General features: G+C 51.8%; 3 protein-coding genes and 1 pseudogene across 3 annotated transcripts in view; 2 read left to right on the top strand and 2 right to left on the bottom strand.

Moving 5' to 3' along the window:
* The first annotated feature begins 1,647 nt into the window (after positions 1–1,647).
* LOC118989579 (male-specific lethal 3 homolog) lies at positions 1,648–3,226 on the top strand (annotated as a pseudogene).
* A 3,882-nt stretch (positions 3,227–7,108) lies between these two features.
* ADIRF (adipogenesis regulatory factor) lies at positions 7,109–9,344 on the bottom strand. Its single transcript, XM_037049385.1, has 3 exons — positions 9,191–9,344; positions 7,482–7,544; positions 7,109–7,295 (listed from the first exon to the last, which is right to left on the bottom strand). The coding sequence occupies exons 1-3, from the start codon at positions 9,249–9,251 to the stop codon at positions 7,189–7,191; spliced, it is 231 nt and encodes a 76-aa protein (XP_036905280.1). The 5' UTR covers positions 9,252–9,344; the 3' UTR covers positions 7,109–7,188.
* Positions 9,345–14,303: 4,959 nt separating this feature from the next.
* Positions 14,304–18,913, bottom strand: SNCG (synuclein gamma). The gene is made up of 5 exons (XM_037049384.1): positions 18,668–18,913; positions 17,831–17,872; positions 17,389–17,516; positions 14,891–14,962; positions 14,304–14,597 (listed from the first exon to the last, which is right to left on the bottom strand). The coding sequence occupies exons 1-5, from the start codon at positions 18,786–18,788 to the stop codon at positions 14,577–14,579; spliced, it is 384 nt and encodes a 127-aa protein (XP_036905279.1). The 5' UTR covers positions 18,789–18,913; the 3' UTR covers positions 14,304–14,576.
* Positions 18,914–19,872: 959 nt separating this feature from the next.
* The window catches only part of MMRN2 (multimerin 2), a 33,716-nt gene continuing 32,608 nt past the window's right edge, over positions 19,873–20,980 (top strand). The window contains exon 1 of the mRNA XM_037049383.1: positions 19,873–20,105. Within this exon, the coding sequence (XP_036905278.1) occupies positions 19,942–20,105 (164 nt within the window). The 5' untranslated portion in view covers positions 19,873–19,941. The remainder of the gene's footprint in view (positions 20,106–20,980) is intronic.

Raw genomic sequence — 20,980 nt, 5'->3', positions numbered from 1 at the left:
CCCTGAATATAAGTGGAAAATTCCGGAAATAAACAATACGTAAGTTTTAAATTGTGTGCTGTTCTGAATAGCATGATGAAACCTCACACCATTCTATCATACTCCATCATGCTTGGATGTGAATCATCCATCTGTCCAGCATATCCTTGAAAAGCAGTGATACTGGCAATTTGGATATGTCAATGGGAAGCCATGATGTGCTTCCTTAAGTGAAAAGGTGTGTATGTATAGGAAGAACACGGTATATACATAGAGTTTGATACTACCTGCAGTATCAGGCATCCACTGGAGGGCAGTCTTGGAATATATCCTCCATGGATAAATGGTAGTATATATATTTTTTCAGAACTGCTAACCCACAATCCTGTGAGAAACACATTTACTGGCTAGATTACAGAATTTGTGTAAGTTATTTTTACCTTTAGCCTTACAGAATCCAGTCAATACAGTCATACGTCACATAATGACATTTTGGTCAATGATAGACCATATATATGACAATGGTCCCATAAGATTATAATGGAGCTGACAAATTCCTATTCCTTAATGAACTCATAGCTATTATAACAACATCATAATGCAATGTATTACTCATGTGTTTTTGGTGATGCTGGTGTAAACAAACCTACTGCGCTGCCAGTAAGATAGAAGTATAGCACATTCAATTATGTACAGTTTGTAAATACTCAAAAATTGTGATAAACAACTATGTTATTGGCTTCTGTATTTACTATACTATACATACTTTTTATCATTATTTTAGAGCATACTCTTTCTACCTATAAAGTAGAAAACTGTATGCTGGGTTATACTGGCAGGAGCCCCAAACATCTTGTGTTTACTGTGTCTCTTGTTTGCATCATTTTCTCTTGTGCTTAATTTAATCATTTGTTGTTTTGTGCAGTAACATGCTGTACAGACTTAGAGCCTAAGAGCAATAGGCTGTACCATGTGGCCTAGGTGTGTAGGTTTGTGGATGCGCACTCCATGATGCTCGCACCATGATGAAATAGCCCAGTGGCATATTTTTCACATGCATCCCCGTCATCGAGTGGCGCACGACTGTGTACTATTTTCCGAAGCTATTTAGGTTTTTTCTTTCCTTTCCCGCCCATTCAGAGTGACCACTCTCTTCATTTGTAGTAGAGTTCGGATCCTTCCTTAGTGTTTATATTCCATTCTGTGTTCCCCTGTACTACATTCCAGACGATTTTAGTTATTTGTTTATTGGGAGAGAGTATGTGAAACACTACTACGGTTTTTCAAGTCAGAACTTCACAAAAAGATAAAACTCAGAAAAGTGCCTTTCTCTTCTCTCCTACCCTTTCTACTTCCCTCCTCTTTCTCTTCTCTCTTTCTCTTCTCACTCTTTATTTCCATTACTCTCTTATCCCACCTCCCAGTAACCAATCTCTTTAGATTCTGGTTTCTCCTTTCTGCATTTTCTTTCCACAAATATGCAGAAAAATGCATTTTCTTACATCCTCTTTTCTTTACAGAAAAGATAGCCTAACATGAATGTGCTGTTTTGCACTTCACTTTTTTCTACCTAACAATAAAAACCTAATTTTTTAAAGTACGAAAAAGAATGCCAATACAACATTCATTACATATGAAGAAATCCCACCAAAAAGTTTAGCTCAAAGAATGCACGTGAAAGACACCAGCGATGTCTGCGTCCAGGTGGCTGCGGAAGGATGGGGAGGATGTGGTGCGTTAAATCCCTCCGCATCCTGCGCAAACCCCAGGTCGGCTGTGGCCCACTGACCTGGAGTCGATGTTATTGTTGGGAAGGACAAAAAAAGGTAGAAAGATTCCACAGAGGCAGATCCCTTTTAAAGAGTTTTGAAAGATTTTATTTATTTATTTTTTAGAGAGAGAGGCAGGGAGGGAGAAAGAGGGAGAGAAACATCAATGTGTGGTGGCTTCTCGCACACTCCTTACTGGGGACTCTGCCCACAACCCGGACTTGTGCCCTTAACTGGGAATCCAACCCACAAGGGTTTGGTCTGCAGGCTATGGCTCAATCCACTGAGCTACACTAGCCAGCTCTCTGATCCATTTTAATGGTTGGAACAGAAGCTGGGATAGATGAGCAGCTGAAGATCATTTTCTCCACGACACCAATGACAATCTGAGATTACAGTGTAAATTGGCAAGCAACGCTGTAGCTCGCCTAAGCACAAGAAGAAAGAAGCACTGCTGGTTGCCTGGTGTCGATTCTGTCCTAAAAAGCCTCCTGTTGAAGACAAAAATGAAAATGATGGGAACTCAATTAGCACTTCCTCTGACGACAGTAGTGAAGAAAAGGATGAGCAGTAAGTGAAGAAATTGACCTTGAAGGAAAGATTGGAGTGAGGGAAGAACTGGAGCAGCACACAAAAAGGGAGATGAAAGAAAGAAACATACCTGAAGTTCAGAAGAAGCAGCTGGTGGATGATTACTACATCAACAGGAGGAAACAGTTAATGAAACTTCCATGCCAGACCAACATCATAATTATTTTTTGAATCCTACCTGAAGCATTTTGCTATCAATGCAGCCTTTTCAGACAATGAGTGGTCTCCTCATCATCACACTGTGTCACATGCCAACGGGAACATCCATTACATCCCAACAGCAGAGAATGTTGACCTTTGTAAAGAGATGGTGGGTTGATGAAGAATAACCCTTGATTATACTCTCCCATTGGTTTTGCTGTATCCACATGAATGAGTTTAGTATAAAAACTAGTCCAATTTTTTTTCCAATTAAGGAAAGCAATACAAACACTAATAAGAACCAGGAGGAGCTCTCTGCAAGTCCATCTTTGTTGAATCCGTCCACTCTGCAGTCCACAGAGAGTCAGTCAATCACAGGTGACTGGGCCACCCCTAAAAGGCACAAAGCTAAGCCAGAAGCCTTGCAGTCTCTGTAAAACCTTATGGCAAACCCAGCCAAGGGTTCACACAACCCTTCTTTTTTTAATTCTTATTTTAACTTTTTAAAACTTTTTAAAACACATAATTCCATGCACAAAAATAGAAAACGACACTCACAAATACATTGTAAGAATCCAAGATGCCTAGCTATGACAATTGTCAACTCAACCCCAGATGTCTTCTCAGTTTGTTTCAGAACTCAAGGGGTTGGCTGCTTGGGCTGCTCTACTCAAGAACAAGAGATGTGGTTGTCTCAAGGTAGTTTCATTTACTTGCAGCAAGTAAAGGAGACAGAGGATTTATATCCAAAGCTCTGTAGCCTAGAAGGAAGGCTCAGTCATTTCTTATATACACATAATTTGGTCAATTATGCATTCATTTCTTTTTTGCAGTTGTCCACATTTACTGGATTGGGTTCATTTCAAACTCATCCTATTTACAGCTGGTTTGCAAAAATATTATGCTGCATTTTAGCATTTAGCAAGAATAACCTTTAGGCCCTGGCTGGTGTAGCTCAGTGGATTGAGCGCGGGCCTGTGAAGCAAAGGGTTGCTGGTTCGATTGCCAGTCAGGGCACATGCCTGGGTTGCAGGCCAGTTCCCAGTAGGGGATACATAAGAGGCAACCACACACTGATGTTTCTCTCCCACTTTCTCCTTCCCTTCCCCTCTCTCTAAAAATAAATAAAATATATATAGATATAGATATAAAAGAATAACCTTTAGTAATAATATTTAGAATTTCCCAGACCTTGAAACCCTTGTTCTAGCTAACAAGTTCATCTGTGAATATTCCATTCTTAAGGAAATTTCTGGAGGACTAACTGTAATAAACCAAGAGATAGCAGAAAATATTTCAGGAAAGGAATGGCAGAAAGCTTTCAATACCTTCAGTTGCAGATCTAAGATAAAGGTGTGGCACAGAGTGGAGGAATGGAATGTAAATATTACATGTTTTCATAAAGTAGAAATGAGACAACTAACCAAAAAATAACAAAGAGAGGGGAAAGAGAAGGTGGAAAGTGGAAAAATCTGCCCCTTGTCTCTCATGTAATTGGATGGGAATGAGAGCTGAGAAGTCAAGTGGAACCAAAAGGTAATGCTAGTGACTGTTTTTTGCCAGTTGAGGAACTGGAATTTGGAGAATTTGGAATTATTTGGGAAATTGCTAAGGAAAAATTGATATTTGGAGACTTTACTGAGACTCAGCAGATGTAGTGGCCACAGCATTCTCTTCCTCAGTCAGTCTGGGTTCAACCAGTTTCCTGTACTTCGTGGAGACAGGCCTGGACTCCTATGGCTTCTCATGGGGTACTCTGGCACCATCCCCACTGTGTTCCAGACATGGGGCAAAAGACAAGTCCAACCTAGCTAGCCCTGCTCCTGAGGACACATTGTGGGGGACACAGAAATAGGCATTTGCATGGTGCCATGGGAACACCAACTGCATGAGGGGTGGAGGTAGCGTAGAAGGAGCTGCATTGAAGAGCAGGCACCATGATGAACTTGACAATATATGAACTCATTGCTATTCAGTAGGTGAACCAAAGGAATCAGTCCTGCATTTCTTTAGCAGATGTTGCCAGAACACCAATCTAGTCAGGGCATGCACCAATTAGTGGAAGAAACTTAGTTACAGTCCCACGGACAGCCATCACAGAGATCCACATAGGAAAGTGACTGATTAGTATAACTGTGGAAAAGAAGTACAGGGAGTGTGAGAATGCATCAATGGTGACCAGACTCATTCTGGGTGTGTGTGTGTGTATTGGTGGCCCATCAGGGAAGCTGAAACCTGGGGGATGAAAGAGTGGGAGCCACCTGGACAAGGGTAGTTCATGGGAAAAAAATGAACAGCATTCTAAGCAGAAAAAAAAAAGAAACATGTACAAAGAGCCTGAGGTGAGCAGGAAATGAAAAAAGGTCCATGTGGCTGAGGCTGAGAGAAGTAAGTTGTAGTGAGAGGAGGCTTTTTAAAAAATGTATTTTATTTATTTTTTAGAGAGAGGGGAAGGGAAGAAGAGTGGGAGAGAAACATTAATGTGTGGTTGCCTCTCATGTGTACCCCACTAGGGACCTGGCCTGCAACCCAGGCATGTGCCCCGACCAGGAATCAAATCAGTGACCCTTTACTTCATAGGCCCGAGCTCAATCCACTGAGCTACGCGAGCCAGGGTGAGAGGAGGCTGTTGTTTGCAACAGCAAACATACACAGCGGCTCAAACGATGAGAAACTGCATCCTCTCACCTAGCATGTGGCCGATGAAGGATTAATTTAGGGACTGAATAAAGGAAACCTAGGACCCAGGTTCTTTTTATATTTCTGCTCTGCCCTAATCAGCAAGTTGGCTGTTCCTTGGGCTTGTTCCTCCTGTGGTTTCAAGTGGCTGCCCACTTGCAAGCATCATTTCCAGCCACAGGAAAAGGAAGGGCTGCTTCTTCCTGTCTTTCCGGCACTTCACCCTCCGCCCCCCCCCCACCCCCCCACCCCCCCGTGAGTGAAAAACCTTTCCTAGAATCCCCCTGGTCTTCAGGAGAACAAGGTGAAGACAGGTTGCTGGGCCAATTGGGATTTCTCCAGGAATCACAGGAGTCACACACAGGAAGGGGATGCACACCAAAAAAAGCTATCAGGGTTCTGCCAGTCCAGCCCCACCTGCTTCCCAGTGTGGTCCCATGTGCTCTCTCCCCACCTAGGCATATGCTCCTGGAGATGCTAGATGCACCACCCAGGCTGCCCCAGGTGTCTCTCGAAGGACCTTCCATTTGGGCCAGAGTGAGCAGCCTGGCCCCATTTTGCAGACTAGTGGAAGCCTTCTTTTGGGGACAGCAACAAGGAACCAAGCATGTAAGTGGGCTAGGCCCTAAAATGAGGGTACGAGGTGCTGACTGTAAGGAGAAACCTGTTGGGTAGAGTTCTCAGATTGGAGAAGGGAAAATCACCTGAGCAGAGAAAGCATCACCCACAAGGGGTGGCGGAAGGGAAGGGAGTATGCGAGTGGGGAGCTACACTGCCCGCTGCTGGCAGGCCTCTCCGAAAGCCGGCCTTGAGTCGGCATCCCAAGGAAAGATGACGACGCTTTTCCTCTTAATTTCCCTGGAACTGGTAAGAGCCGTGTAATCAACACCGTGAAATGAAATGTCATGACTACATATGTACTCGTTTAGAAGCGAACTAGGTCATTATAGTGGAGAGACTAACATGAAAAGGTATGGATGTGGGAAAAGGGAACGGGGCATCACCAGCCGAAGTGTGGCCGAGGGTTCGGATGAAAGCCGCTGCAGTAAGGCTGGGCCTCATCCTGTGGCAACTGTGAGTCATCTTATCCTGTGGCAACTGTGAGTCACCCACCCACAGGGCGTACCCAGGGCTGGTGTCACGTGTGTGGACATGTGCTGGGGACCCGACAGACGAAAATGCGGGACGCTGTCAGCGGGCCAGCGAGAGAATGCGAGAAAGGGTGCTTGAGGGCGTGGTCTCGGGCACGCGCGCGCACGGGAGCGCCCCGCCCGTCGTGCTCCTCCCGGGCGTATCCTGGGCGAGGCTGCTGATGGCCGTCACCCTGAAAACAAGTCTAGCGGGCGGAGCTAGGTTCGTGGGGTCTACGCCCTGCGGGGTGACTCACCAGCGGATGGGCCGCCACAGAAACACCCTGAGGGACTGGTGGCGGTAGCGAGGGTGGGAGCTCGGCTCCTGAGACGCAAGTTCCGGCCTCCTGGGGTCGGTGGGCGCCGGGTGCCCCAGTCCTCCCAGCAGCTATCAGAGAGCAGTTCTTGAGGCCCGGGCCCTAGAGCTCCAGCCCCAAGCTGAGCCCCTTGAAGTTCTGGGGATTTAGAGGGACAGGACTTCGGGAACTGAGGAGTGGGGATCGCCTCTGAATTGAGATCAGGAGGGGCGCATACCTAGATGAGGGTTCAGCTCCGGTTATAAGGGAGCATCTGGATACGCAGTTGAGAAAAATAGGAAACTAATTCTTAAACGCCGTGTGTGCTTCCGAAGTTGGAATGCCAGGCCTCTGGAGTGAGTGTGTGAGTGTGTGAGTGTGTGTGTGTGTGTGTGTGTGTGTGTGCGCGCGCGCTGCGGCGGCGGTGCTGGGTTTCTGGATACGGGGTCTCTGTCTGCTCTAGTAGAGGGAAGACTGGGCCCAGCCGGGGTGGGGTGGGGCGGAGATATTAAATGGACGCAGGGTAGGAACATGTGCTTTAATGGAGCATTAGGCCAAGTGGGCAGCAGGGCCTGGAGGGGAGTCAGCCAGGGCTCCCGTTTGTCACTTCAGGAGGCCAAATTTTTTCCCAAAACCTGAGACAGTCTCAGAGGCTTGGTTAGCTGCCTTGTCGATGGTTTCCTGAGTGGATTTGGTGGCCTGGTCCATGGCTGGGGAAGAAAAGGAGAGGACAGGTAAGCATGGGGTCCTGGAGAACCAGGGGCACGCAGGGTCGCCTGGCCTGGGTCTGACCCCCAGGAAGCAGTGTGAGCAGAGGGGCTACAGAGGAGAAAGTGTGGTGGGTCTGCCCACCCTCCTGCCCTTCTGCCTCCCCCTTCCCCCCAGCCCCACCAGACCTTTCTGCCCTGCCTCTGTTGCCTGATCCACCACTTGCTGAACTGCTGCTCCAGCCGCAGTCACTGAAACAAAGAGATCTGTTAGTCCCTGTTGAGGAACCATGGACCACAGAAGCCCCACCCTTGCCACCACCCCTGAACTGTTCTCCAGAGTAGTCTATCCTGTAGGCTGTGGACTTTGGGTTGGGGACCCTTGTTATAGGCCCTAGGGATGGATGCCATCAGGGTAAATAAAGCCCCTTGATTAAGGCCATTCAGTCAGTGAGGAGCAGGAGTACTTTCCATGCCTCTGGGGCGTTCTTGTTTATTTGTAACTGGGCTCCTCCCCTCTGGCCTGCTTCCCATCTTATCTCCGGGATGGCTGAGAAAATGCCTTGACAAAGGAAGGAAGGCAGGGCAGGGCAGGGCAGGGCCTGCCTGGACTTGGCATCTGGCCTATGGCTGCTTCTGCTGGGCATGGCCCAGGAAGAATCTGGCCCCCCTTTAGTAACTCTCCCAAGGTGCCTGAGTTCTTTAGTGCATCCTTAGTGCCCTGGGCCCCTACTTTTTCAAGGCCCTCTCACCACCTCCTTTACTGTGCCTCCACCCAGAGGGCAAAGATGCCCGAGCCTAGGGGGAGGCAGCTTAAGGCAGTAAGAAACAAAGTGCAGAAAGGACGTAGAATTTCCATGGTCAGTCCATCTCCTCTGGACCAGAGTTTGTGCCTGAGGTGAACAGCATTTCCAGGGCCTCGGGTAGGCAGACTGCTGGCTCACCCAGCCTCCAGAGATCTGACTCATCCTTGCTTTTGAAAGGGCTTGCTGCACCTACACGCTTGAATCCCAGTCTGACACAGCCAGGACCACAAAGAAAGAGCCTTTGCACCCAGATAACAGATAAAGTAATGTCAGTGTCCAGAAGGAAGTGTCCTGTAGATAGAGGCTTCCCAGTGGCATTTTAGTCTCAGTGGAGCAACTGTGGGCTTTCCCTAGGGCACTAGTAAAGGAGGGGTTGGTTCGCTTGTGGTCTGTACACAGATTTGTGCAGGTCAGATTAGGAGCTACAGTCCCAAGGGAAGATGAGCTGGGACTGGAAGAGCTGATGCTGGTGGGCCGAGGGGTGCCCTCACATGCCCTTCTCCCATAACACACCCCCAACAGTTTAACCACAGATCAGAGAAGGAAAGAGCTGGAGGTGGAGAAACTAAGGATGGGGACCCGTGCTGCTGGGGTGAGGGTGGGAGGTCCCTCCTACTCAGTATTTAAAGGAAACAATTATTTTTCAATAATTGTTTGAGCCTTCCGGCTCAAAGCAGCCCAATCAGGTGTGGTGCCCCTGCCCCCACCTCATCCAGATGGGCAGAGGTTTGTCTCAGGGTGGCACAGCCTGCTGTCTCTGAAACCTACATCCTCCCCTAAGGACCCCGGTGGGGCCTCTCCCCACTGGTGCAGTCTCCTCAGATTGGCTCTAGCAATGCCAGAATGCAGCCCTGGCTCCCAGGGCACCGCTGTCCCCTCACTCCCAACCCTGCACAAAGGTCATTTACAGGGCTGGTCGGGGTGGGCGTCCTGTCCAGTCTCTGCTTCTTAGGGGACTGCCCAGTCCGAGCCTGAGCGTCTGCCTGCCAACTTTTGGGCTGCCAAGACCCTTAGCTTCTGCCTCCCACTCCCTACCCTGAGCGTGCAGCCCCAGGCCCCTGTAAAATGCCCCAAGTCGAGCGCTGTCCTCACCTGCATCCTGAGCAGCCCCTTCTGCTTGCTGCTTCAGGCCCTGCAAGCCCTTGCTGGCCATGCCCACGGGGATCTGCGAGGTCGTCAAGGGTAGCCAAAGGTACCTTGTATCTTGCTCACAGCACTGACTGTGGTTTTTAAAACAACATCCAGGCCAGTCCAACCCCGCAGGAGGCCAGGGTGGGGCACAGGGCGGTTCCTAGTAGACTGGCTGGGGGAGTGACCGGGCCCTGCTCCAGGACTGGGCTGTGCTGGCCTGGCAGCATATCCTGGCCTCAGGCGTGCCTTGGTTGGAAGGCTGCAGCCCCAACCAGGGTGGGGAGACAGGCTAGGAACTAGAGGAACTGGGCCTGGGTCCAGAGGGGAGCTGAGGCCCGGAAAGGGGCACACACACCTCCCACACCCCAATGGCTTGCTCCCTCCCTCACCACCCCAGAGGATTCCCCCAATCCATGAACCAGGGCTTAGCGCCAGGACAGGATCTCAGTAAATTAATAATAGTAGCTGCCTTTTTTTTTTGAGCATTTACCTTGTGCCAGGCTCTGCCCAGATTCTTTCAAGCCTCTTGTATAGTCTTTACTACCTTGTGAAATGGGTGTTATTTATTATTAGTTTATAGGAAAAAGCTGAAGCACATAGAGGGTAAGGAACTGCTGACAGGCCAGCTGCCATTGGGACGTGGTGGACAGAGGGGTGGGGAGAGTCAGATAGGTCCCCCCTCCCCACAGAGGGCAAGTCACCAGCGTTCATTCCCCCGAGGACAGTCAGCCAGGAGCTGGGAGGGGAGTTAAAGACCTGTGAGTGAGTGGAAAATCCAGGATCCCCGGGACAGCAAAATGACTCTCGAGGCACAACCTGCCCACACTCAAGGGTGAAGGGCAGGCCCCCACACTGCCTCACACCTGCCCACTCCAGACTGAGTCCTGCTTCAGAGCCTAGAGGCCACCGCTGCACACCCCACCCCATGTCGCCATGGGGCATCACGACCCTCTCCTGTGGTGTTCTCTGATTGTTCCTCTCCAGGCCTGTCTGCACCTATGTAGGATTCTCCCCTATCCTGAAGCTCTGGGAAGCCCCACCTACCCAGGACCACTCCGATAGCCCACTCTGTACCTGTAATGGGAGCGGGAGAAGGGAGCAGGAACCAGGAAGGAGAGACTGGTGGTACGACCGGGAGGGTCAGCCTCTGGTGAGAAGGGATTGACGGAGATAAGGTCAGTCCTGGGCAAGAGGAAGGGTCCTGCTCAGAGATTAATTGGTAGGGAGAGGGACAACTAAATGGCTGCCATACCCACCCTGCCAGCTGTGCCAGGCTTTGAGCTGAGGCCCAGCCCAGAGAGCAGAGACTCTGTGAGGAACCACCCAAGGGCTGGTCGGCATTCTGAATACCCAGCCTGGTTACTGCCCCAGGGCTGCTTGCCTTCCTGAAATCCCATCAGTTAGCCCAAAAGACCTTTTACACTGTGCCAGGAAGCACCCCACTGGGCAGCTGGGGATGAGGCTATTTGGCGTTAGGCCCAAGTAGTCAGGCAGCAGCTGGCCTCAAAAAGTGATGATAGAGACAGCTCAGAGTGTCCCTTAAGCAACAGGGACTGCAGAGCCCTTGATTTCAACGATCTAGGGCATTTCCTCTCTCTTAGCCTAAGCATCCCTACCCTTGATGGTGGGGGGACATAGTGTTACTGTAAGGATTAAATGGGCTGAAGTGAGACAGGATAGTAAGAAGGTAGGAAAATTCCTTGACAAGTGGAACAGGGAAATGGAGACAGAGAGCTGAACACAGTGGCTGAACAAATTACAGATGGGTTCAGATGGTCACCAGGGTGGAAGGCCCCAAGTCCCTGGCAGGAGTAACCTCCTCTACCCTGGCCTTTCCTCCCTGGAAATAACATCTAGGCTTGCGCACTCTCCCTCTGGGAGCAGCTGGCGCCACTTCTTTTTCCTTCCACCCCGCCCCCACTCCCAACTTCTTTCCTCACAGACATGTGCCTCCTAAACTCTTAAGGCCATGGGCAGCTGGCAGTTTGTCCCAGGCTAGTCCCCTGAACTGTCCCCGAGGCCCCTGTTTCTCTGACTTTCCAGTGACCTAAGGCAGCCCATACAAGGCTCTCCTGTTGCTTCTATGCTAAGCCCTTTCTTGTTTCATTGTCACCAGCTTTAGTAAATGTGTCCTCATAGTCACCTGGATTAGTGTGAAATTGTTCCTACAAGTAAAGAACCTACACACTACAGGGCCAGGCCTCTGTATGGTAACAGCTGGATGCCCCAAACTCAGCTAGGGCCCTTCAGGTGGGGCAGGGCACCCCAGGAGCTTCTCTAATAAGGAGAGGAGTAGGGAGAGAGCAGTTACTCCTCCAAGGAAGTCAAATGCATCCCTACAGACCTGAGAACATATATGGGAGTTTAAAGGCAAGTACACTACAGGTACCATGGGTTGGGGAGGGGCTTCCTGGACTGCACAGACCTTGATGTTTGGCCCTTGACCCCAGGAACGGGCTCTGAGAATGTGTGTAGGGTTGGGGCAAACAGCAGAAACCCTTTCAGGTTCCTTCAGCTGAGGCAGAGAGCACTCACTGGGAACATGGTGAAACATTGTCCCCAGGTCCCAGGTCTAGGTGTCCCCTCATACAGTCACCTCAGTGGCCCTGCTTCTCACTTTCTCTTATAACCCAAAGAGCTCTCTGGCACACTCATGCCCCTGGTGGCTTCCTCCTGGGTCATGCACAGACCTGCCAGACACTATGTATGTGTCTGGGCCCGGACCTAGGAGCAGGAACACCCTTGATTGCCCCAGCTCTTCCAGACCCTTCACTCCTTCCATGGCAGGGTTTGGGGGTTGGGGGGCTAGCAGCTCCTTGCTCCCTTCTGCTTCCTCAGCAGTGGATGTTAATGGCCAGCAGGCTGGGATACAAACCAGCTCTGCTGGGTTTGCTGGGTTCCCAGTCCCCAGGGGTCCCCTTGACCCCTGCTCCCCACCACAGAGGCAGGATGGGAAAGTAGTCTGAACTCAAGCTCTGACTCCCAACAGCCAGACCTGGGGCAAATCACTTACATGCTCTGAACCTAACCTGTCTGGGTGTCACAAGGTAGGGCACCCCTAGTGGCTTGCTCAGCTACCTCTGAACAAGCCTCCAGGGTGTGATGCCAGCAGTATTTCATGTAGGACATGGACTGGCCCAGTCCCCGGTTATTTTAAAACCTGGGGAGTGGTGGCATCTGCTGTAAACTCACTGGAGCCCACTCAGTCAAGGAGGCCATAGCAAAGCATAGGAGTTGTTAGAGAACCATGGGCCCAAAATGGTGTCACTTGTGCTCAAAGTCTGAGACCAAACCTAGATTTAATACCTGATTTAGTTGCAGTTTCAACTTCCCCCAGAAACATAACCATAACCAACCAGTATGGAATTTTCTGATCAAGCACTTATTAAGGTAATCTGTCACATGGGCCCTCTCCATCCCCCTCTCACTAGAAAGAAGAGGCAGTCTGCATCATAAAAACCCTTCCATTCTTTTCCCCCAAAGAAAATGTGTCCCCACCCCCCCTTAATTTTTTTTCCTTTTGTCATACCTCCCTTGCCCCACCCTTCTTTCTGTACATCTTCCATTTTGTACCACCCCTCAGAATGCCCTTCTAGTTGCTAGATGGGATGCTGCCCCATTCATGAATTGCTTAATAAAGCCAAATAGATGTTGGTTGAACCCTGGCTGCTTTGGCTCAGTAGATCGAGTACTGGCTTGTGAACCAAAGGGTCACTGGTTTGATTCCCAGTCAGGGTACATGCCTGGTTGTGGGCCAGGTCCCCACTGGGGGGCACTTGGGAGGTAACCACACATTGATGTTTCTCTTCCTCTCTCTCTCCCTCCCTTCCCCCCTCTCTAAATATAAATAAATAAAATCTTCAAAAAGCTTATAAAAAAGATCTTGGTTGAATTTTTAAAAAAGATTTACATGATGAGAGAAATATCCATCAGTTGCCTCACTTGGGGACCAAACCTGCAACCCAGGCATGTGCCTGACAGGCAATGGAATGGGTGACCCTTCACTTTGTGTGATGATGCCCAGCCACCTGAGCCGCACTGGTAAGGGCTGAATTTTGTTTTTCTACAGAGTCAACTGAGTGGCTCTGGAGTGAGGCCACCTGGGCTTCTGCCCAGTCCCATACTTGCTTAGCTGTATGCCCTTGGGCAACTTATTTAACCTCTCTGTTCTTCAGTTCATTCTGGATGAAGCTGGGGTCAGACAGACTATCTATTCCCAGGATTAAATGAGGTAAAACAAACCCAGACCGGGTGGCTCAGTTGGCTGGGCATCCTCCTGCAAAGCAAAAGATCACCAGTTGGATTTCCAGTCAGGGCAGATGCCTGGGTTATGGGTTGGTCCCCGATCCATGATCAATGTTTGTCTCCCTTTTTTTCTTCCTCCCCTCCCCTCTTGCTAGGAATAAATAAAATCTTAAATGAGGTAGAGCACTCAGAACTGTCCGACACCTGGGAGGAGCCTGACAAATGTTCATTTTTGCTATTTTTCTCTCAAGGGGGAAGCTTCTCATGCATCTCAGTTGTGTTTTCTGATGCTTGACAAACTCCTTGGTGAAGGAAGGTGACAGTTTGAGCTGTTGTGTCCTTCTCTGTGAGGAGGTAGATGGAGGACTCCTGGCTGTGGGTTTACACTTCACATCTTTGAAAGTTACCATCTACTCCAGGGAGGGGTGTTCGGTGTTCCTTTCTCCCAAGGGCACTGGAGCCAAAGCCACATGGCAGGATGGCCCAGGAGACCCCCACTTCCCCTCCACAGTCATGGGCCCATCCCCACAGGGTGAGCTAAAGCTCAAACCTGGAGGCATTTGGTCTCACACTCCTTAGTACGGCCTGTCCTGGAGGTTGTCATGGCAGCCCAAAGCAGGGCCACATCCTCCATCCTCCAAGTTAAAAGGCAATGATGGATGAGTTGTGGGTGGGAGGAGTCCCTAAAGGCAGAACCTGTTCTTAGCAGGTCTCAGAATTGCTCGGGGTGTCTCTGTAGGGCACCTGGTCCCAGGTCAGAAGGTTGGCCCAGCCTCGTTTCCCAGGAGGGCCCAGGGGGCTTCTTCATGAATGAGGCAGCACACAGAGGAAGCATGGTACTTGAGTTTTATTTGAAATCATTAAAAAGAAAAATTCACAGCGGCATCTATGGCGTCAGAAGGACTAAAGGCTGGAGGACAAGGGAGAGAGATGAAAGTGGTGGCAGCACAAGAAGACAGGCCTGGGGTCACTGGGTGAAGGTGTGGGGGAGCATGGGCAACCCCAAAGGTCACTCCAGGATTGGGCACTCCAGTGCCAGGAGGGGATGAGCCTCAAGGCAGAGGGGTGGTCCTCTGGGCCCCTGCAGAGGACTTGCAGCCCTCTAATCTCCCACACTCTTGGCCTAGGAGAGAGAGTGACTTTCACACACAGCTCTGGGCCCCCATCCCTTAGTGGCCAGCCTTAGTGGGGCAAGGACAGGAGTCATCAATAGCCCTCTGCCCTGCAGGGGTCAGTCATGAGGAAACCTCACACATAGACTCAGGGGCCTTCATTAGGTCAAGAGCCTCCCCTGAGGGCTCTGGTGCCTCAGGAGGGAAACAGCAAGTCGGTGAGGGATTGCATCCCTGTCTGAAACCTTCTCTGGTGGGAGGCTTGCCCAGGGACCCTGCTGTCTCTTGGGAGCCCAGTCCCTACCTCCTCAGCCTCTTCCTCTTCCACTTTGGCTGGCTCATCCTCCTGTTGCGGGGCAGGCTGCTTCAGTTCCTCCTGTGGGAACAAAGGGAATGTGGGATCACAAGGGGCACAGAGCCCCCAGCTGCTCCAAAACCGTGGCCTCATCTACCTTGACCTCAAAGGTGAGCCAAGGCCCTCATCACCTTGTACATGATAGGCCAAGGTGAGTGAGGCGTGAGGGCCAGACTGACTGTGGGAGTGACAATCACCTAAGAGCCCACAGTGAGGGCTCTAACTGATGGTGCCGAGGCCTTCTGGGGGACCAAATAAATATCTTGGAGCCCAGCTTTATTTACCTCAGCAAGCTGATGCTGAATCTCTGTGCAGCCCATGGTTAGACCTCAACGAGGAAACCTGGTGGGGTGGGGCAGGGGCATGTGGGCAGTGGCTCCTGAAGTCCTAAGCTTGATCCCACCATCAGTGTCCCTGAATCACTTGATCACACACCCTTGTCCCAAGTCCCCAGAAAGGCCTAGGAGAGGGACATATCATCACACTGAGACCCCGAGGCCAGGGAAGCCAGGTATCTGGCTTGAAGTCTGAGAGTTCAAAGCAGTGGGGCTTGTAGGGATCAGGTCTGGCTTGCTCTAGGCCCACCCCATCCCCAGGAGCATGAATGCTTCCCTCTTTCTTTCTCCCCACCTCCTGGATGGGCTGGCTCTAGGTTCAGGCTATCTGATTGGGGCCAGCAGGGGTTATACTGTCCTCTCCTACTTCCTGTTTCTACCCTCCTATATCCAGTGGACACTTGCCTGAGATGGCGGTCTGCCTAGAAGTGATTGTGCGACAGCTGGTGGGCAGGGCCAGACTGGGTGATCAGCCCCTACTTCTGGAGGGTCTGTCATCTCTGTCACTGGTTCACTGGGTGGTGATTCGGGCCTGGGGTGGCCACTTCTACACTAGGGTCTGGGGTGCTCCAAGATCTCATTAGCCCTCCTCCAAGGTCAGAAAAAAAGTGCCCAAGCAGCCTGGCCCTACCCCAGGACCTCTTTTGGTGGGAGTATGGGAGGGAGGGGCCTGGCATGTCCTGGAGCATGTATGGGTCCTGCCCAGATGCACTGATGATGATGATGACGACGACGACGATGACGACGATAATGATATAGTCACCTGCCTTTCTTGAGTGCTCTCCACGAGCCAGTCCTAACTGCTTTATGGGAGCCATTTCCCTGCATCATCACACAGCCCAGTACTCTCACCTCCTTCCCGTTTAAAAAACAAGAAAGTAGAGGTCCAGAGAGGTTAGGTAGCCAGCCTCCCAAGGTCAAAGAACAGTAAGAAGCAGAGCTGGGAACTAGGAGAGGGAGCGGCTGCCTCTCCAAGGACATGGAGACCCTGTGCTGGTCTTGGAAGGAGACACTTAGGTGCTTCCCCCAGAGCCAGGGTGGGCAGGGTTACCTCTCCCTTGCCACTCACCCACACCTAGAGCAGGGATTCCGAGTGCTGGGTGCCCTGAGCAACCTGTACCAGGTAGGGGAGCTTTCTAGAGGGTAGCCTCAGGCACAGCTGGAGACAACCCCTCTGAAACGGGAATGCCTCCTGCTCCACTGTGGATCCTGCTCCCACTGCAAACTTGCACTCATACAGCGGCTATCTGTCAGAACATAGGCTTGGAGCCCAGCTGCCCTGGGATTTGCAGGCTCACACAGATTAGCCATGGGACCATGGGTACAATACTTAATCTCTCTGGGCCTCATTTCCACACCCCGTCTCAAGAGTTGTGCCAATTAAATGAGTTAACAAATGTAAAATGCTTCCAGCAGAACCTGCTCTGTGCTGGAACGCTCACCCCACCAGCCTTTACCTCCTGGGAGGACCCCATTGCTCCTCCTGTGCTCTCTGCTTCCAGGCAGCACACGGGCACACACACATGCACACACTTGCACACTCACTCAGGTGCACACTGAACACACAGCTACAAAGGCTGAGGAGAAGTGTGGGGTCAGTTCCAGTTTACCATCACTTTGGGGTGCTGCTTTTCAGATTCTCCTGGGAGGAGGCAGCTGCCCACCAGGCAGCTGGGGAGAGGCTGGGCACTGGACTGGTGGTGACTCCCCAATGTCCACTTCCTAGGTTGCTGCTGGCTGTCACCACGTGGGGCCCATAGGACCCTGCTTTCATTAGTCAAACATGGTATATTCTAAATGCTGAGGAAGAGGGTGTGGCTTTGAGACATTTTCCTGTTGGCCCTCAAATTGCCCCCTCGCAGGGTGGCTGTGAGGATTCTACATGAGTGGGTATGAAAACACGAACACAGATTATGGGCACCCGGTAAGTCTCCATTTTCTTGTGTGTCAATGGGATGATAATGCCTCTTCCTCTGCTGGCCTCTCTGTATGGGCCTGACAGGGCACTGAGTCTGGGTCTCATCTCCCCAATCCCACCCTTTTCCTCTGAGTAGGGTCCCAGGGGAAAAGATGGGACTGGTCTGAGAATCAGGGTTAGGGAGCAGGACTTACCTTGGGTGCCACTCCCGAGATGATCGCAATATTTTCTGCCTCCTCCACAGTCTTGGCAGCCACTGTGTTGACACTGCTGACCACCGCCTCGCTGACAGCATTGGCCTGCTCCTTGGTCTTCTCAGCCACTGTGGGAAGTCTTTGGCTGGCCTTGGTCCTGACCCCTCCCTACCTCGGCCTGGCTTACCTAAGTCAGGCCTGAGCATTCCTTCCCCAAGGCACACAAACCTCTGGCTCTAACAGAGAGTCTAAGCTGCCTCCTTTTTGGTTCCAGGAGAGCTTTGGTGATTACGAGGCCAACCCTGGGTCTAGCCTCAGGTTCTGATGAGTCTGGGTACCATTTGGGAAGTAAGGAGAATCCTGAGCTTGGGTCTTTAGTATCAGGGTGCAGAAGTCCCTGGAGGTCCCAACCCATGCATCCCTTGGTCCTGGGACTCCTCACCTGAGGTCACACTCTGCACAACACCCTCCTTGGTCTTGGCTCCTGGGGAGAAAATGCAGGTATCAGCCCAGACCCAACTCCCTGGGAGTAGAGTTGTCAGGGCAACAGAACAGCTGGACAAGCTGTGGGGTTAGCAGTGAGTGAGGATGGTGTCTGGAGACCAGGAGTCCCTTCAAAGGCTGCCGCCTGCCACGTTGAGGAAGAGGATGGATGGGAAGTGGACAGAACAGGATGGAGGGATGAGAGGTGGGGTCTGGACCTTGCCTGGGCATGGCCTGGGCTTCAGAAGCTGCAGCGGCAGTGCTGCTGAGGGGAGCTGAGTCATCAGCTTTGCCTCCTCCTCTGAGGGAGCTGAGGGCGGGTGGGGCCGGGCAGGACAAAGAGTCTGGGTCTCATCTTCCCAGTCCTACCCTTTCCCTCTGAGTAGAGGGGAGACTTGTGGCCTGGTTGCTGAGTATCTGCCAGCTTGCCTGCCTGCAGGGTCTCCAGGCTCAGTGTGGCTCCTTACCTGAGTCAAGGAGCCTGTGGGTGATGGGGGAGCAGGGGGAGCTTGTGCAAGCATTTGTGTGTGCACAAACAGGTGTGCAGGTGTGTCTCAGAGCCAAGCACCCCTTTTGCTGTCCTGTCCTAGAGACTCCTGGGGCCCTGAAGAGGTCCAAACAGGCACTGATGCATGCAGAAGGGTGTTGTGTGCCCGGAGACCCCAACTCAACAGCCAGGTCCTCATCCCCTCCCAAAATGTCACTCTGGGGCTGGGAGATAAGGTCAGACCCAAAGTAACTGGCCATCCCAGGCTCCAGCCACCAAGCTGCTCCGCTCTGCCCCACCCAAACTTACCCACATACATAACACCCTCCTTGGTCTTCTCAGCGGCTTCCGTCACTCCCTGCTTGGTCTTCTCCACAGCACCCACCACACCTTCCTTGGCAATGGAGAAGCCCTTCTTGAAGACATCCATGGTGGTGGTAGGAACAGGAGCCCAACTCTCCTTGCAAGCTGTGGCTGGTGCTGGCACAAGTGCTGCTGCAGCCGCTGTCCCCACTGCTGCCTCTTATTGACGCGTCAATGAAATATTGATGATGCAGCGGCTGGCCTGCTGAAGCCCAGCCAGTCTGGGGGGCGGGAATTAGAAGGAGGGAGGGAGGGAAGGAGGGAAAGAGGGAAGGAGGGAGGGAGGGGAGAGAGGTGAGAGGCTGGCAGCAGGGTCCAGATCCCCTGGGCTCCTGCTGGCTTAACTCTCCCTTCCTGCCCCTGTCTTCCCCAGAGGGGCTGCAGAGGTCTGGACACATCCTTATCCATCACTGCCTCTCATTCATTTACTGCCTTATCCACCCACAGGAGGGGCCCTGGCCAGGTGCTCTCAGGCCTGGGGCTGTTGTGTCTGTGGACATCTAGGGCATGAGAGGAGGAGCCTTTGCTACCAGAATCCAGGTAGGGTAGGGGTCAGGGCTGCACAGGCCTGTCAGGCAAGAGTGGCCAACCTCCCATACCAGCCTAGGCTGCCTAGCCACTTACTGTGGAGACCCTGTCCTAGGGCTGTGGCAAGGGGAAGTACAGGAGCTAAGACAGGCCCACAGAGGCTTCCCCATGCCACAGCCTCTGGTAATACACGGTATGGCCCTCAGACAGCTCCTTTCCCCCTCTGAAACTCTCCCTACCTGCTGGCGCTCATAGCCCAACAGTGACAGGCACTAAGCAGGAGTGAAGTGCCCCCCCCCCACTTCCTGGCCACCCGCATGGATTTGGACCAGTCTCCCTGAGACTCACTAACTGCTTCTTACAGCCCCACCTCAACCTTTGTGCTCTTCTCCTCACTCACATGAGGACATGTTCAGTGGGGCCACCTCCTTGGGCCTCCCAAATTCCCAGGGCCTGTGACCCAAGTTCTCTTAGGGTACAGGAATGGGCTGTGTTGCTAGCTGCCACTGTGGGGGTGGGGAGTGTGTGTGTGTGTGTGTGTGTGTGTGGCGGGTGGGCTGGACCAGCAGCACCGGTTGGGCCGGCCTAGGCCACTTCCTCTCTTTGTTGTCCCCAGCTTTCTTTTTCTTCTGAGACTTCACTTGAAGCAGTTCTGGAATCACTGGCAGAAGCTGAGCCTGACCACTGCCAAGATGATCCTGACACTGCTGCTCAGCCTTGGGGGGGCCCTAGGCTGGGGGCTGCTGGGGGCACAGGCCCAGGCCCCTGGTACCATGTTCCCTGATCCACACAGCCCCAGACAGCCTGGGATCTTGAGGGCAGAGACTGAGGACATCGACAGGGACCCCATCAGACGGTAAGGAGGGGCCTGAGCAATAGGGGAGGCCATGGGGCAAGATCTGAGTCCCAGCTTAGCCAGAGTTGGGGTTCTCTGGATCTCAGTTACTCATCTGTGAAATGGGCTAATGTTTTCTATAAGCTGGGCAGTTGTGAGGCTGAATGAGTTCCCGGGTACCACAGGAAATTCCCTGTCAGACCCGTGTCAGGGAATGAGCCTAGGGGTTGGGCGGCACAGGAGCACTCCTTGCCATCAACCACCCTGCACAGGGTATGGAGGAGCTGTGGTTCTAGAAGTTTCCAGCTGACTTGGAAGTGGCTCCTGTTCTGGGAAGTAAGTCAATTCTGAAAGATGAGCAAGGTGTGGCTGGCTCATGAGCCACAAAGAATGGATGCTCCAGGGGACAGGATTTTGATATGAGTACCCAGGGGACTGGTGTTGGTTCTCAGCCTGGCCCTCAGAGCAAGCAGCAATCAGAAAGGGTGCCCTAACCTACCACAGAACAAAAAGGCAGCATGGCATCCAGTCAGCTCTGCTTCAGTGCCTTGCTGGGAATGAGTGTAGTGGTTTTGCCATTGGACCAGGACACTATTTTCCAGCATTTTGTTTGTCCAGGGGCAGGGATCCTCCTGCTGATAAGGTACCGGGTCCATGAGTCTCTCCTGAGGGTACCCCACAGCCCACAGCAGGTGCTATCTACTGGCCAGCCACCTTGCCACGTGTTATCTCAGTTAAGCCTCCCAACACCCCCATTACAGAGGAAGAGCCTGAGGCTCAGAGAGGCTAAGCAGCTGGTCCAAGGTCACACAGCTAAGGAGAACATAAACCAGAATCTGAGTCTGACTTCAGAGTTCATGTTCTGACCCCTGGAGCACTCAAAGGCAGCTCTGGTC

The sequence above is a fragment of the Sturnira hondurensis genome, unplaced genomic scaffold (genome assembly GCF_014824575.4).
Source record: "Sturnira hondurensis isolate 20B ecotype Veracruz unplaced genomic scaffold, ASM1482457v3 Scaffold0006496, whole genome shotgun sequence".
NCBI classification, from domain to species: Eukaryota; Metazoa; Chordata; class Mammalia; order Chiroptera; family Phyllostomidae; genus Sturnira; species Sturnira hondurensis.
This window is presented reverse-complemented; position numbering and strand designations above follow the sequence as displayed.